The sequence below is a fragment of the Leptidea sinapis genome, chromosome Z, assembly GCF_905404315.1.
Source record: "Leptidea sinapis chromosome Z, ilLepSina1.1, whole genome shotgun sequence".
In the NCBI taxonomy this organism is placed as follows: Eukaryota; Metazoa; Arthropoda; class Insecta; order Lepidoptera; family Pieridae; genus Leptidea; species Leptidea sinapis.
In genome coordinates this window covers 21608992-21625997 of record NC_066312.1, presented here as the reverse complement: position 1 = coordinate 21625997, position 17006 = coordinate 21608992, and the positions used below count along the sequence as shown (strand labels likewise).

The following is a 17006-nucleotide window of genomic DNA, read 5'->3' as shown; positions in this document are numbered from 1 at the left end:
TTATATCTAGCCTTGCGAGGTGAATAAATGGCAACATCTACTGGCTTTAAATTAATTCTGCAGGGGGTTGGCTGCAGCAAAGTTACTCCATTTAAATTTGCGTATTTGACAACTTGAACTTCTTTGAGTTTTCGAAGAAATCAGAAACATTTTTTTCTATTAAACCTGGTTGATCTAGATAAATTGGTTGTTTCTGGGGTTCTTTAACTAAGTTCAGAGTTTCTTATCTTAAATCCTCTGATCCAATCATTCCTTACGCAGTTGTTGAAAGTCCAAGAATTATATGAAAATAAATATTATTGCGGGAGAAGGGGAGAGATTACCCTGGGTAAAGTCTCCTCCCGCCGGCAGGGTAATGTCTCCCACCCCATGCCAAGCTGTCCTTTAGTACATTTTTATAAAAACTATGACACATAAGTAAAAGCTGCCTACCGTAAATGTTACTAGGATAATTACACTTACGGTGTTTATAAATGACATGCTGGAATCTATTCACAGTAAGCAGCAGAAATCAAATATCGAAAATTGAAAAAATTTACAAACCGAGCACGAAATTGTGTCGTCACTACTCACTCATAAATCAAGCTGCCGATAGCAACGGCGTCGCGTTAGTAAGATGGGAGGCATCTAAGGAGTCTAAGAAGTGTGGTAATGTCACAATATCCAGTTCCACAAAGATTCTATGAGCAGTGGCTATTGTCTCCCACCTGCTAAACTCTCCCGGACTCCCCCTACACATTATTGTCGTATTTCAAAAAATTCCCGTTAGACAACTTATAACTAAATATACCGTTGTAATCTAGAGATTATAAGTAATAAATCAATATATTATGTTTCAATACTATACACCACATTTCGAGGTGGGCCTAATCGTCGAACAAAAAAAACTGTCTCCTTTGAGACGTTTTTGTTCCACAAGAGGAGGAGGTTTTCGTTCAAGGGAGAGAGAGATTGACACCAATTGAGGAAGAGTGTTTCTTACTCTCGGGCTTCCCCACTAGCATTGTATTGTGCAGGTTTAGCGCGCGGCCGCTAGTAAGTAGAACATCTTCCCTACTAGCCTTGTATCGTGCAGATTTTTTTTAAAATCCAAAATGGCCGCCGCGCAAAATTATGATTCAACATTATGGATATCGTATGCGAGGTTGCAGAGAACGAATTAAGGATAATTTTTTAAATCCAAGATGGCCGGCGCGCAAATTTATGATTTTAACAATATGAATATCGTATCCGAGGATCTCGAGGGTGCAGAAAACGAATTTGGGATAGATTTTTAAATCCAAGATGGCCTCCGCGCAAATTCATGATTTGAGCAAAATGGATATCGAATCCGAGGTTCTCGAGGGTTCGGAGAACGAATATGGGACCATTTTTGAAATCCAAGATGTCCGCCGCGCAAAATATTATTTCAACAATATGGATATCGCATCCGAGGTTCTCGAGGGTGCAGAGAACGAATTTAGGATAATTTTTGAAATCCAAGATGGCCGCCGCTCAAATTTATGATTTCAACAATATTATGGATATCGAATCCGAGGTTCTCGAGGGTGCAGAGAAGGAATTTGGGATCATTTATTAAAGTGCAGTCCAGTATGTGCCAATAAAGTGTCACGAATATGTGGGACGTTTTTATCCACGAAGAGGGAGAGAGACATTGAGACCGATTGAGATAGAGTGAGAAAGGGCGAACGTAGCATGAAGCACATGGCACCGCTAGTAAGTGGAACAATTTCCCTACTAGAGTTATATCGTACAGGTTCAGTGCGCGGCCGCGAAAACGTAGAACATCTTCCCTACTAGCGTTGTATCGTGCTAGTTTAGCGCACGGCTGCGAGTAAGTATAACATCTTCTATTTAGCGTTGTATCGTGCAGGTTTAGCGCGTGGCCGCGTAAGTATAATAATAATAATTTCTAATATTGACAAAATCATTTGGTTTAGAGAACAGATTAGGATAATTGATATAAACGAGATTTAAAAATTAGTTTTACAAAGAAGTTTCACTTCTGACATGTGTACTTTGTACGCACGCCATTTTTTTTATTAACAGTATATAACTGATGAATTTTTCTTCGTTACACCCCCATGTCGAAATCATTAATGTGGATTCTCTTTAATATTTCTTTAGGTTTTCGTGGACAAGTAAATTTTGGTTTTTCTAATGTTTACCGATTTGAATTTCCTTCAGCTAGAGTTCTCATTACGCTGCGAGTTGACACATAGTAGGCTCTGCTTCTAATATCATATTTGTGTTCAATACTTTCCTTGTCACCCTTTCGTCTGAGAAAAAAACTGTGCACATTGTAAAGGAGACGGGGATTTCTGGGCCAAAATGTAATAAGTTGTGATATGGTTTAAAAAAAACCGTCATTTTTTTCTATTATAAAATATTAAAAATTAGCCTAATTACAATCTAGAAGAGGAGAAAACTTTAAATTAAGTTTTCACTAACTTAAAATTCACGATTAAATTGGTATGTAGATTACTATAATCGATTAATGGGAATGAGTATAAACAATTGAACCCAAAACCACTTGCACTAGATCAAGCTAATAAAAGCGTATTAATTAAAAAAAATATAGATAATAAAAAAATAAAATAATAGGTTAAGTTAAAAATTGTCTATTTGGCGTGAAATGCGCTATATATACTCTCAATATTCAATTAAACATTTAATTATGTGCATAGCTCAATATATAAATATATATGAACTATATTGATAATTAAATATTTAATAAATACAAAGCACACATGTTTTTAAAATACAATACATGTCATATTAATGTATGAATTGTAACTTAGTACCCACGTTCTTATCAGATTTTCCGGCACTATTATTTACACCACTTTCTTCCATAATTTATAGAATTTTCACATAACTTTATGAAAGTATAATAATAAGTCAATTTGAATAATATAATAAAGCTTCAAAATACAAGAAAAGAAAAACGATGTTTGCCATCCGTATCAATGCAATACAACTAATATAGGGACTGAGCGTCTAGACTATCACGTCAACTGAAAAGTGTAAGGTTCGCGAGAAACGATGCGCACCAAAAACGTTACTATCCCATATGATGAGTAGGTTTTACTCTCCATATCTTTCTCATACCGGGCGCCTTATATGAAAATAGATTCTTAAGGAGAAAACTCCAAATTCCAAAAAGTCGATTCTTAACTCGATCTGTATTTTTAATCTGTGCTGACAGTGACAGCCAAAGAATACGTTTAGAAATATTCTTTATAGACTCTATACTCTAGAATGCTAATCACTCATTTCGTAGTATCGTTTAGTTGCTAACGCGTTTTTTGTTTTTTCCTTTGTTTTATTGATTATATTAAGTAGGCTAAGTTGTTATATAGATGCAGAGAGGAGTTATACAGGGAGATACACTCTCTCCAAAAATGTTCACCCTATTACTGGAGGACATTTTCAAGAAGTTGGATTGGGAAGAACGTGGCATTAATATAGAGGGCAAGAGACTGACTAATCTACGATTTGCGGATGACATAGTATTGCTTGCGGACAACCCGGACGACCTTCAAGCTATGATAAAGGATAAAAACTGGTAGGAGTTACACTGAGAGACCGTAAAAGAAACGAATGGGTCAGAGAGCAGAGCAAAGTGAGCTATGTTACCAAACGTCTTGCGAAATTGAAATGGGAGTGGGCTGGCCATGTCTCCCGCAAGCCTGGCTCGTGGTGCAAGGCCTATAATGCCCTAATAGAATGGAGACCGTGGGGTGGGAAACGCCCGAGAGGAAGACCACAGATGCGTTGGTACAAAGATATCAAAAGACTGGCGGGAACAAAGTGGTTGGAAACTGCTCAAGACCGTAAAATATGGCATAAACTGAAGGTTCTACACCTTAGAGGTTGAGAACGACTAAAGAAGAAGAAGTTGTTACATAATTTAAAAGATGGGGTGGGAGTTTCTATCAGTTCTTCTCCCCATGTCAAAGTCCTTTGACGAACTGATGTAGCTTCATGACGTTTACCAAGTGTTGTTGCAATATGTTGTTATTGTCACTCCCTATGGTAAATAAATATTCTTATTTCTATTTCAATATTGTAAACAACCTGTCCATTAAAACAAAATAACAATCGCATTTCAAAAATCACCTTTGTAGTATAGGTTGTTGCCAATATATTGCATAACCTCACTTTTACAAAACCTCCTATAACTCTGCTTTCAGATTGCCGAAGTTCCTCAAATTTTCAGTGATGTTTTGTTAATATATGTAATGTACTGACGTCTAGACAGAGTCTTAACAGAGTATGTGTTAACTATCATTGTCACTGTCACGACATCGACAGTGACATTAACCGTGTGACGTTAAGTGCTATATAAGGAATGCACGGTACAGCGGAAGGGCGATATCTCACCGGATACTCCATAGGGAGTGCCGCTTGCGCCTCTCTCTCCCCAAGAGAAGGTCGCCTTCGATGAAGGCTTAGAGGGACCTTCCCAAAGCCAACTGCAAGTGGTGTTTAGTGGGTAGGCACCTAGGTTTTCACGTGAGTCCCACATAACCAATGCAGACTTAGGCTGCGTTGGTATGCATGAGCATTCACCACCTCCCTCCCGTCGTTATCCCGGAGGGTAGCCCTTTCCCTTTGCTTGGGCGCAAAAAAAAAAGCAGAAGGGCAGTTCTAATCGGCTATGGGTTGCGTGCGGACGTGTCCGGGTGTAGTGCTACATAGTAAAGATTTGTTGTTTCACTCGTGAGCAAAAGAGAAACATTACAATATATAAGCTATTAATTGACACTAATTTCATCCTTTTACATCTAGCCCCAATAATATTGTATGAAAGGGTAACCGTCTCCTTTTTCACTGGTCGTGTAATTGGTGGACCCATCATAGGATATTTTATCTCGTGTATCTTTGGAACAAACTGGAGAGAACAACTGAATCGTGTTACCGTCGCGGTGGTCGACGACAAACTGAGTTAGCTTGACCTTTGTCTACCTCCCCCGCCCTGCCGCTCAAATACCTCAGGTTCAGGCGGTGACTAGCGCTTCCGCGCACACTATAATACATCCGTGACAGGAATAAATAATACTGGATGAGCAATTTGAACCACTATAAAATCAACAAACCATGCGTCTAGAAATATCTTCTCCTGTATGTAGAGCGGAATCCAAGTTGCGTTAAAAATGTGGTGGCATACACTAAATTCGACAGTGAGACCTATGACTAGCTTTTGCACTCTCACTTCTGTATGACTGCCGCATCGCCAACAACCAGTCATGGGATAAGTGCATTGCCTCATAAGCATGTCAGCGTATCAGACGGATTGTACTACAGCACACAAGTTCCATTAATCTGGGAAATTATCAGCTTATTACCATTTAAGCCAGCAGGGCTCGATGTGACTACATCCAGCTTGCTACAATGGAGTGGCACGAGCATCTCTATCTAATCTCTATTTAAGGTCACAAACTACCATCATTTTGAAAATTTATCCTCAGATCTGAAAAGAACCGGCGGAAGAACCACAGAAAGCTTCTTCTTTTTTTATATAAAATTTAGTAAACATAAAATTTATAATTTAAACAACCTGAGGGCGGTAAAATTCATAACAGGAAGTTAACACGTTGAGCATACATACCACGTGACCCTCAAAAAATATTTTAAGTGGATAATTAAGGCTAAAAACAGTGTTTGAACTTATATCTGTTGCAAAGATATTTTTGCTTTCACGATCCCGCATTCAAATCTGACTTTGACGAATTTTATGAAAATATTATATTTTTACCTATTTAAATTAATAAAATAAATAATCGTGCGGTTCAAGCGGTCATATCTTTAAAAATTCTACGAAACAATAATAATACACAAAAAGAAAAGAAAGGTTTTATATTTATTTCTGAAGATATATAATATATGTATATAAAATGTATTCTGAAGATATCTATTTATGAAAATACGGGACGAGACGAGCAGTTCGTTCAGCTGATGGCAATTGATACGTCATGCCCATTACAAAGCAGTGCCGCTCAGGATTCTTGAAAAGCCCAAATATTCTGAGCGGTACTACAATTGCGCTCGTCACCTTAAGACATAAGGTGTTAAGTCTCATTTGCCATGTAATTTCACTAGCTACGGCGCCCTTAATACTGAATCACAGTAAAGTTTACACATTACTGCTTCACGGTAGAAATAAGCACCGTTGTGATACCCCTAATCTAGCCGGCATCCTGTGCAAAGTAGCCTCCCACTGCTTAAATTTCGTAATATAAAAATAGCATATAATACTTTTTAGAGAATGATATAAATGAAAAAAATCAACAATACGTAATACTGCGCTGTTGCCAAATCGAATATCTAGGCAAAAACGGCAGCTTAGTTATAGGTATATTGCAGTCTTATCAGAGTAATACTGCGTTTATTTGTCACGAAAATTTCTTGTCTTATTCTCAATTTATACAGAATAAAACTATACTTTGCAATGACCTTCTATATAGAACGTCTTTGATACTTTTTATAATTGTGGAATAAACGTTTATGCAAGGCCGCACACCAGACATAAACTTGTGTCAAGCTAACTATGGCACCATATTTAAGGCGGCACATTTAGCACTACTGTTTTTCAAATTCAAATATTTTTATAAATAACTGATTTATAATTATAAGAACATCTGTTGTTATCGTCATTATAATGCATATTGTAGGGATCCATCATCCAACATTGATATGTAGAAGAAATAGTTTTCGAGTTAATGATTGACAAGCTTGAGCATTGAACGAGAATCGGCGACTACTACCTAAATGCTGCACCCAGTATGGAAGTTGGTGTTCCACTTCTCCTTTGCTTTGTGTGTGCGCACCGTCCACGGCACCACGCGGCCGGCCCTTACATAGCCTTGATGCGTCAAGATTCCTCATTAACAGGATCAAAACTTTCAGCCTCAACTTATGGGACGGCACTCTTGGTAATAATAAGTAGTTGAAAAACTCTATAGGGTACGACGTGTTGAGTGTCAATAACATTGTCTAGTGAGAAGTACTCGATATCATCTTAGAAGAGCAGCAGCCCTGCTTGAGAATCATTGTGTAGCATACCTACTAGCATATTTATAGTCAGAAAAACTTTTTATGGTATTTAAAGTTAGGCCTGAAAGAGTGACTTTGTTTGGATCCCATAGAAACTTTCATCCCCACACAGGTCAAAATGTAAAAGAAAATATTTATTGGTTTGGTTATCAAGTACCTAAATGCAAAGTTTCATGGTGTCATATTTGATAATGACGAACTTCCATACAAACTTCCACCCATATTTCAACCCCTCATTCGCGATCTAGTCTGTGTTTCTGTGGCTTAGGCGTGAAGGCATTACAAAGAAACTTTCATTTATAATATTAGTAGGGATTACTTATTTGCTTAAAAGGGGTTCATATTTAGAGAAAAATAATTTATTGAGAAATTATTCATCTTGCAGTATTAATTTATGCAGTGACACCCCTAGTTCTTCTGTACCTATGAAACTTTTAGAGGGAATTTAGTTCTCAAGGCTGCCAAAAGCCTCTTTCAGTCAATTTTCTGGCTAAGGTTAGGTTATACAACTATACACTCGGTCGCCAGAGCCACGTCTGTTGTCTAGCAATATAAATGTGGATAATGGGATAATATAATAATAATGGAAAATCACTGGATCTACAGAAACCATTTTTGAAATTATGTTACTAATAGTAAACCACATTATGTGTGTCATAGGCTATAATATAACCGCTATAGAATATTAAACCGAAAAATTAAAATACTTTTTGGTGGTAGCCGGATATGCAAAGTGATTCGGAGAAGAAAACGGTCGAGACTTTGCTCACCCTTTACACACGTAAAAGTTTAGTCTAAACTTAGCATAATCACTTTTTAGTCATTTTACAGTTGAAATTATTATTTTAATTAGTCAAGTTTGCGTTTCATTACACAAAGCTGAGTTTTACGTAAGAATAGTCTGAGCAAAGTCTAAGTACGCTCTATTCTAGATCTCAGCCTTATAGTCACTCGCGATACAGCAGCCAATTCTGGCTTCACTCGAGCACTGGGAGTTGGAACCGTAGCTAATTTATTCAGTACGGTCCGACTACATAGTACATACATAGTCCCTCTACACTCGTCGTTACACTGTTAAACTTCATCAATCCGTTTGATCGTGCAGACGTGGTTGTTACAAAGCGTAGTTTGCTGAATCTGTGGTATGTTATTTCATTTTTAATTACGTACTTTTTAAATATATTATGATCGTTTATAAATATTAAACAATATATTTACTTGTTAGATATATATACTGTAAATTAAAATGGGGATAATAAAATATTATATTTTCATTTAATATAAATAATACTCGTACAATCTATCGTTGCTACGAATAGATTTTCGTAGCGGAATATTTGTATATATCATAGTATCTCCAAAGCTCATAAGAAAAACTAACCATTCTATGTTTGTAGTACCACTATACTGAACTAGATTGTGGTCCAAAACGTAACTATTTTCAGGATATAAAACTAACTCGCAAAGTCTCAGGATTACATTTTTACTTGCCGTTTGCTCAATATAAAAAAAAATATTAGTAAGTTTACACAAGTGATTTACCTTGTTTTCATAAAACATTTTTTATTTTTTGATCGAGTATGTGGATTTTAGTTTTTCAATTGTAAAATTTTATACTACTGTCTTAAAACGGAGTTTTAAATTATGAATGCAGTGGTAAGTTTTTACTGAATTAACTCCTGTTATTATTACTATTATACTTATTATAATTATTATTTATAATATTATTACTGAAATAATTTTATGCGTGAAATTTTCTATTTTTCTGGCATTTCATTTCTGATTCATTATTTTTCAAGTGTTATTTTGAATACTAATTCTATGGTCAACCCAGAATTCACATATTATATTGTTGAGATGGCGCACAGGAACGACAAAGCGTTTATTTGCAATGTAATAAAAAACATTAACTATATTATTAGCCTCATGGCCTATATCGTTCAAAGCCTTGGAGAACGGTTTAATTGTTTCAATGTCCCTGAGTATGTATAGCTTCTAAGGCTGGGCTCAAACAATCGATAATAGTTTTATTCTAACGATGTAAAGATGAATATCTACAGGAATTTTATTACTAAGACTACGATACCATAGACAGAATATACTAGCATTAAACAATGTGACAGACGTTTGGTGAACAATTTTGATTTGTCAATGTGTCGGTTAGTGGTTTTAAATTCAAAATACTAGGGAGGTAATGCCAAGCGTGGCTGACTGTTTGCGACTTGTCAATCAAAATCGGTTACAATAAGAATAGATTCGCTTACCTATTATATTTTAATGTATCTCTGTAAGTTTGTTTGTTTGTCTATACCTACGCTATACTATATTGTAAGCCAGGATTACGCTGACCTGTCGCCTTTCTCTTACAGAACTGTAATCGGTTATAGGTTGGCTTTACCGGTTGGAATTTTGTCAGAGTACATAACAACAAATAATAAAAACTATTATGGCCAATTCCAAACGGTTGCTGTGCAAATAAAAAAAGAAGCTGACCAAGCAATACTAGAAGTCAAACGATGCGTTGCCGGCCTTTGAGATTAGAGTACCTACACCTTAGTATTTTCTTAGATTAACACGAGTGTTACACATCTAAATAAAACACACTTTAAAGGATTAAAACGCGTAAATTTGTAACAACACAGTTACAATTACACGCGTTTTCATTTTTTTTAAAGTGTTTTATTTAAGGAGTATATATACCACACAATGTAGCTGGCCGATTTTAATCGACCGAGTTAAAGTCGACTGCTGTTACTAACTTAAACAACACCACTGAGACAATCTTAATTTGTTTGCGGTCAAATAGAAAAAGCTGGTGCCGGGAAGCCCCATGCACAGAACATAAATGCCGAATTTTCCTCCTCCGACTCCAACTTCGAAAGTTCCTTACGTAACTACAGGCGGTGACTTGAAGTAAAATAATATCTGTCTGAGGCTAATACGGCATTTCTTTATGTGCATTCTAAGCTGTGGCACTTATTGGAGTATTGTCAAATTGAAGAGACACGATAAAGAATTTTTAACAGTTAACACACAATCATGTGTCTTCTTAAAGTTAAACTGGACTAAGTTTAGTCAATTAATGAATCTCACAATGACTAGCACCTTAACAACGTTGCTATGCCAAAATACTACCTCGGGCATGGATTAGTCCTATAAGCGGTGGTGAAGAACTTTGACCATCCAGGGTCGAATTTGACGCGAAAATGGAGTCCACGAGATCGGCTTTCTTTTTTGCGGCGTGGGCCAACAAGAGATCGGCCATGTGTGTAACCAGATTACAAGCGTGTTACGCTTATAATCTGGTTGAACTAACCAAAAGTTCAATGTGTGCGTCGCGTTCAAAATAAACATAGATGCATTTAAAACGCGACGCAAATACTTATGCATAACTCAACCTAGTTTAATCTCATTCCACAAGTTACGGCGCCAAAATTTTTATTACTATTGAAGTAATTCTTTCGTATTCTGTTCAAAAGATATTTTACACTGGTTTTCTATCGAATGTTCTGTTTTCTTTGTCATTCTATTCAATATTTATATTCCCAAATAATGACACATAAATTAATCATATTAATATATAAATTTAGTCTCGAGTGTTTGTCTATTACACTAGTATATTAAGGCGAAGAGTAAGCAGGAAACACGCAAACATGGTGTTTTTAGACAATTATTGAGGTGAAAGTAGCATTTCGAGCTATGAACACTACTTAATCCTGTTACACATATCCTTAAGTCTTATTTGTAGGTTGCTCATGCTTGCTGTTGGTTATAGTTAACACTGCCGAGCCTTTTTGAACTACCACTTTTCTTTGAAGTTAAACAACTTTTTTGGCATGGCGTGACGCATTTTTTTGGTACTTCTCTCAGAAAAGTTATTCTTATACCTTGTACTTTTTTGTGTAGGCTCATTTATTCAGATTAGAAGTGAATAACGAGGATTGTAAGCATATAAACTGTTTTCCACGCAAGAATTTTAAAAATATTGGCTTTGTTACATAGATGGCGGGCCGGCAGCAGTGAACTCATATCGCTCAAGGTCGCTGGCATTTAGTGTCGCCTTAAGTTTATGATCACAACTACCGCCGCAATTTTTTTTGATATAAATTTAATAATCACAGCTTTTTTACATATAGCAATTTATACATCTCGATATATAAATTATCTAAGCTCTGATTATTAAAATAAAACTGCTTACTTGGTATTTGATATTGCTATAAAAATTAATATGATAATTGCAAAAAAAAATGGTGCTATAAAAAAATAGATTACGACCGATTTTAGAACCTACCAAATATGTATATAAAATTTAATAAAAAACAATCAAGCCGTTTCGGAGGAGTATGGAAACAAACTCTGTGACACGAGTATCTATACCTACATATAAGTAAATAAAATTGGAGTGTCTGTTTGTTATATTGAAATAACCGTTTTTTACTACATATAAATGAACATATATGGTACATATGCCAAAATACTTTTTTTTTCAATTTTTGTCTATCTGTCTGTCTGGTTGTTCCGGCTAATCTCTGAAATGGCTGGACCGATTTTGACAGGACTTTTATTGGCAGGTAGCTTATGTAATAAGGAATAACATAGGCATATTATATTTTTGAAAAATAAAGTAATATAATGTCCAAGAAACGGTCTAACTCTAAAAATAATTTATATGGCGAAACAACGTTTGCCGGGTCAGCTAGTTTTATGTATAAATAGATAAAGATGAACATGAATTGCCTTTTACTGCGAAAATAAACAAGCTAATATGATATTAATCTGGCACAGTATTAACCAGGTTACCTATATGACTTCCAAATCAGTCTGAAGAAAAATTCTTTGCTAATTTCCATAGAACATTATAAACGTAGGTATATGAGCGGAACAATCACTACGCAGTTAAATAAAAGATTTTTATCACTATTAACCTGGTTTTATCACAATGGCTTACAAGCCTACTTTATACCACATTTATACATTTCATATATATAAGACTCTGGCCGGGATTTTTGGCGTATATTTCCATACCAAGGTCTGTAGTACCAATTCAAATATTTTTATTCAAAACTAGCTGATCCGACAGACGTTGTTTTGTATATAATAAATAAAATAATGTTTTATATGAATTTATCAATAATATATCACAACATCAAAAATTACTTCGTAAAATATGCACCCTGCTGTCGTAATGAAATTGTTTCACAGCAGAACTGTCAAACCGTGCGTCAATAAATTCTCTCATAGAAATTATGTATGGACACATCAAAGGAAAAACAAATTTGTTGCTTTTATTTAATTTTGCAGCATTATCCTATTTATTCACCTTTTAAACCTTCCCTGGACTTCCACAAATAATTCAAGACCAAAATTAGCCACATCGGTCCAGCCGTTCTCAAGTTTTAGCGAGACTAACGAACAGCAATTCATTTTTATATATATAGATAAAAGATATATAGATAGGATGTGACATCACTTATTGAAAGTCAAAAACTACCATCCATTCCAAAACGAATGCCTGACCTGACCGAGACCTGAGAAGAATGAACGCAACAAACTCAGCGGGCTTTTTTTCATCATAAAATATGTTTCAAAGTAATATTGTACAATCAAACTTATTATTTAATAGCCTGAGGGCGGTTACTCGATTCGAATTTGTGGTATCATTGAGAAAGTCATTTACGTTGTAGTAACCTTTACCACACAAACGTTTTTAACAATTCTTTTGAATAACTTGATACTTTTGATTTGAACATTTTCTGGGATCTTGTTGCAAAAGCATATACATCGCCCCATGAATCGGTGGCATAACACAGCCCTGGGTCTATGCATCGTTAGTCAAAGCAGGTATAGCTTACACCTGAAAATCTATATATGTAAATAATTATATAGTACAGACACTACTCATAATAATACCGACTTCTATTAAATCAAAATTAATGGATAATAGAAGGAAATATATTAGTCGCACTGAAACTTGTTGGAAAATACCTGGTTGTTTTTTATTCAACTAAGACAAGAAACCTCCTAAACTCTGAACTGTAAATGCAATGCAGCTCTAATTTTTTTTAATTATAATTAACATCATCCGTTAAGTTATTTCATCTACCTCAACATCTTTTAAAGCGAGTCGCGCTTGGAGTCAATGATGTTCTATACAAAGAAGATTAAGCCATCCAGCCTAACCCATTGCAACACGGGCTTGACGAACATCTAGATCAAATTGAAGGCTTCCATATACATATGATAACTATTATGACTAATGCAGGGGCGTGCATTGGTTTTCTAGCCTTCTAGTCGTAGTTGAGCTTTAGTCCGACACTACGACATAAGATGTATGAAACGCTGCTTGCTTTGTATATGTAATCTGTATACTGCCTACCGTAAATTACCTTTAACACTAGTGCTATATTTATTTAGGTTCATAATGAGGAAGCCATTGCCTCATTGCCTATATGATTTGCACGCCCCTGGACCAATGAACCTTTGATTAAATACACTGTAACCTAAGTATCTATCTGTGCTTTAAACGTTTAATATGTACTGTTTCGAGTTTGTATAGTTCTTTTCTTGTATCCACAGACATATGACATTTTCAAACATTAAACCGAGGTACTTAATTGAATATACCCGCACTGCAGTAATTGTTTGCTATTGGTACAGCAAACATATAATTAGGAATAATAATATTTTTATAATATGTTAATGTTTATTCAATACAGCTCATGTTTGTTGCAGGTAATTAATGCAAACAATGGCAGAAGAGGCAAAAGGACCGATTGAACGTAAGTCTTATAAGATCGAAGATAATTCTGTTTTAGTTCTATACACAAAACCGTTACCGTTACTAAAAATATGACTGATGATTATCAAAATCAAAATGATAATCTGTCACTGAAAATGAGATGCAATCCGTCAAAATTTAACGAAAATCAGTCAATATAAATGAATAAGCACTGGTGGTGATAAAAACACTATTTCATCTGCATGTCAATGATATTCTGAAAATCAGCAGCATTCATTGCCACACGATGGGGTTATGCTTCTTACACCCTGCCATACCAACATCTCTCGGTAAAGCGTCGACGAGTACCCGAACAAACTTGTGTATAAAATCAGAAGGCCAGGGAATAAAAATTAAAAACCTTAACTAAGTCCAGGTTAACCCTAAGAAGGTTGTGCGTTCACTGCTAAAAGCCTTCCCACTATTTCGTCTCTTTTATTTGCGAAAACTTCTTTAATTGCAACAGCCCGTATTGGCAATATTGGTATCGTTATATCGAGCAACATTCACTTTTGGTGGCACTTAGAAGAGTACAAATTATATCGTATATACGTGAAGAAATTTTAACAACAATAAATTTTCATGAGATTATTTTATTATTTCCATCTTATAAGATAACAACAACTAACCACAAGAATAGTATTTCAATACCCTTTTGTGCTCACATGTTGGTTTTGTGGTAATTATTATGAACGTATCAAGTTACTACAGTTGACGTTTTTGTAAGAGTGTTCCATTAGCGACATTTGAGACCTTTAGAAATAATAACCATTAGATATTTATACGTGATACGAACTTAATATCCTTTTGTATGAACAACAGAATGGCGACACGAGTCTTCAACTTAGTAATAATGGATACATTGATAAAATAAAAGATATTAATGGAAATTGTTGAACATTAAGTAGCAAAAATATTGTAATAACGCGCAGACAATCTATTGAATTATTGACAAAGTCAAACAACAGTCTCTTTCACAAGGTCACTGTTAAAGATGAAGAGAAAGAAAGTTTAAAAAAATTACATGGTTAATAGTGATAACCTTAATGTTTCCCATACAATCTATAGCTGCCAGAATAATGTATTTAAATCATTTATATTATGTTTTCATCGTCAGGCCTGAGCCCTGTACTGATTCCATAGTGCTACGAACACACCGGCCAAACAATTAGTAATTATGTACGGGAATATCAGAGTTTTTGTTTAGGTAGACAGTTACACTAATTTTCTTAATTGGATACAACAAAGTCTGCCAGGTCAGCTAGTATTAAATATTTAAAGATAACATTAGAGTGGGATTTGTTTGTTATAAAACAGCGGTTTATCTTACAGTCTTATAGTATTCTCTGATGTACTCATTCAGTCGTAGTATAAACAACAAAAATCCGTAATTTAGGAAAAGCATTTAAAGCTCTTTGGTGAATAAAATTCAAATACAGAAAAAGCCCCCGTGGAACATCTTGTACACAGATGACTTAGCCCTCATTAGTGAAGATGGAGGATTGAGAGTCAGCAGACAGAAGACTGTGTATGTGCACTGTAACTTCTCCAACTCAACACAGGGCACCATACAACTCCAGAACACCCCACTCAGAAGGGTAGAGTTCTTTAAATACCTTGGCTCTCTCCTGACGAGCGACGGCACCATAGAGCTCGACGTCTCCAAACGCATTAACACTGGCTGGATGAAATGGAGGGAGCTTAAAGGTGTGCTGTGTGACTCTAAAATGCCCATACCAATAAAAGGCAAAGTCTACAAAACTGCCGTAAGTCCAGCACTAATGTACGGCTCGGAATGCTGGCCGCACATAAAGCAGCAGGAACACAGGATGCATGTCGCCGAGATGAGAATGCTCGGATGGTCTGGTGGCGTCACTTGCTTGGACAAAGTGAGGAATGAGCACGCGGCATGAGACTCAGGCCAATTCCAGAAAAGCTGTTGGAGACTAGATTGAGGTGGTATGGGCATGTCATGAGGCGTCCAAAAGATCATATCACTAAGAGAGTGCTTGATATTAACACCGGACCAAGAGGACGCGGAAGAGCTCGATTAACATGGAAATCAGTAATAGACAAAGATCTACAAAATGCCCAAATAGAACCGCAGACGACCCAGGATAGAAAGTCCTGGCGAAGACTGATTAGGAGAGCCAACCCCAACTTATGGGATAGTGCGAGGATAAAGAAGAAAGAAGAAGGTGAATAATAGTCTAATAATCCTCTTGTTTCAGATAATCCGAAAATTCTCTCAGGTCCAGTGTTGGCCAATTCACCAAACGCTTTTCTGTCGAAGAGTGTTCTAACAAGATACAATGATCTACCAATACCTAAAGACAACATCCTGGCTACATACATCTGGATAGACGGTACCGGAGAACATGTGCGCTGCAAAGACCGCACTGTGAACTTCGTCCCCAAGACTCCGAAAGGTAAACTTCGAAAAATAAAATTCTGTTTACGTACAAATTAAATATCGATATGGAATTTTCATTTAAAGATTCGTTAAAAAATATTATTATAATTAAGTAACAGTTTTGTTAGTCGCTCATGGTCGCTCAGAGGGCAATGGAGGGAAATCCGTAGGAGAACCAAAGTTACTTACTAGCCCAAATGATTGCGAAACTGAAGTGGCAGTGGGCACATAGTTCGACGGACAGATGACCGGTAGGGCAGCTAAGTCCTCGAATGGCGACCACCCCCCACAAGATGGACCGACGATCTGGTCAAGTAGCAGCAGTACAAATCGTCGTGGAAATCTTTGGGGAGGCCTTTGTCCAGCAGTGGACGTCTTCCGGCTGATGATGATGATGATGATGATGAAGTAACAGTTTAATATTGGTCTAAATGTGGTATATATGTAAAATATTTGTGTTTATTCCCTTTTAATGCGCTGCCGTTGATGCGATTGCGATGAAACTTTATTACCATTGGCAAAGTTAAATTCCAAGTATTATTGCTTGCATGTGTGCGATGGAAGTTAATTTAAGTTCAAATAAAAATAAATTAACATATTGAAGATTTAAAAAATACTTAAAATATGAATTCTATTTTCACAACCCACATGTATACAAATAGGTAATAATGGTTGTGTTTGTGCAAAGTTTTGGGCATAGATAACGTAACTAAAGTCTAAGTAAAATAAAAAAATAATATTGACACACTTTTACAC

General features: G+C 36.0%; 2 protein-coding genes across 3 annotated transcripts in view; one reads left to right on the top strand and one right to left on the bottom strand.

Annotated features, from left to right (window-relative positions):
• The window catches only part of LOC126978499 (chaoptin), a 310992-nt gene that overhangs the window by 129096 nt on the left and 164890 nt on the right, over positions 1 to 17006 (bottom strand). The gene's annotated exons all lie outside the window — the stretch shown is intronic.
• Positions 8081 to 17006, top strand: part of LOC126978509 (glutamine synthetase 2 cytoplasmic-like) — a 28358-nt gene continuing 19432 nt past the window's right edge. Inside the window, exons 1-3 of one of the 2 annotated variants that reach the window (XM_050827351.1) lie at positions 8081 to 8201; positions 13792 to 13838; positions 16069 to 16266. In XM_050827351.1, the coding sequence (XP_050683308.1) occupies positions 13799 to 13838; positions 16069 to 16266 (238 nt within the window). In that variant the 5' untranslated portion in view covers positions 8081 to 8201; positions 13792 to 13798. The remainder of the gene's footprint in view (positions 8202 to 13791; positions 13839 to 16068; positions 16267 to 17006) is intronic. The other variant, XM_050827352.1, reaches the window with a different exon arrangement.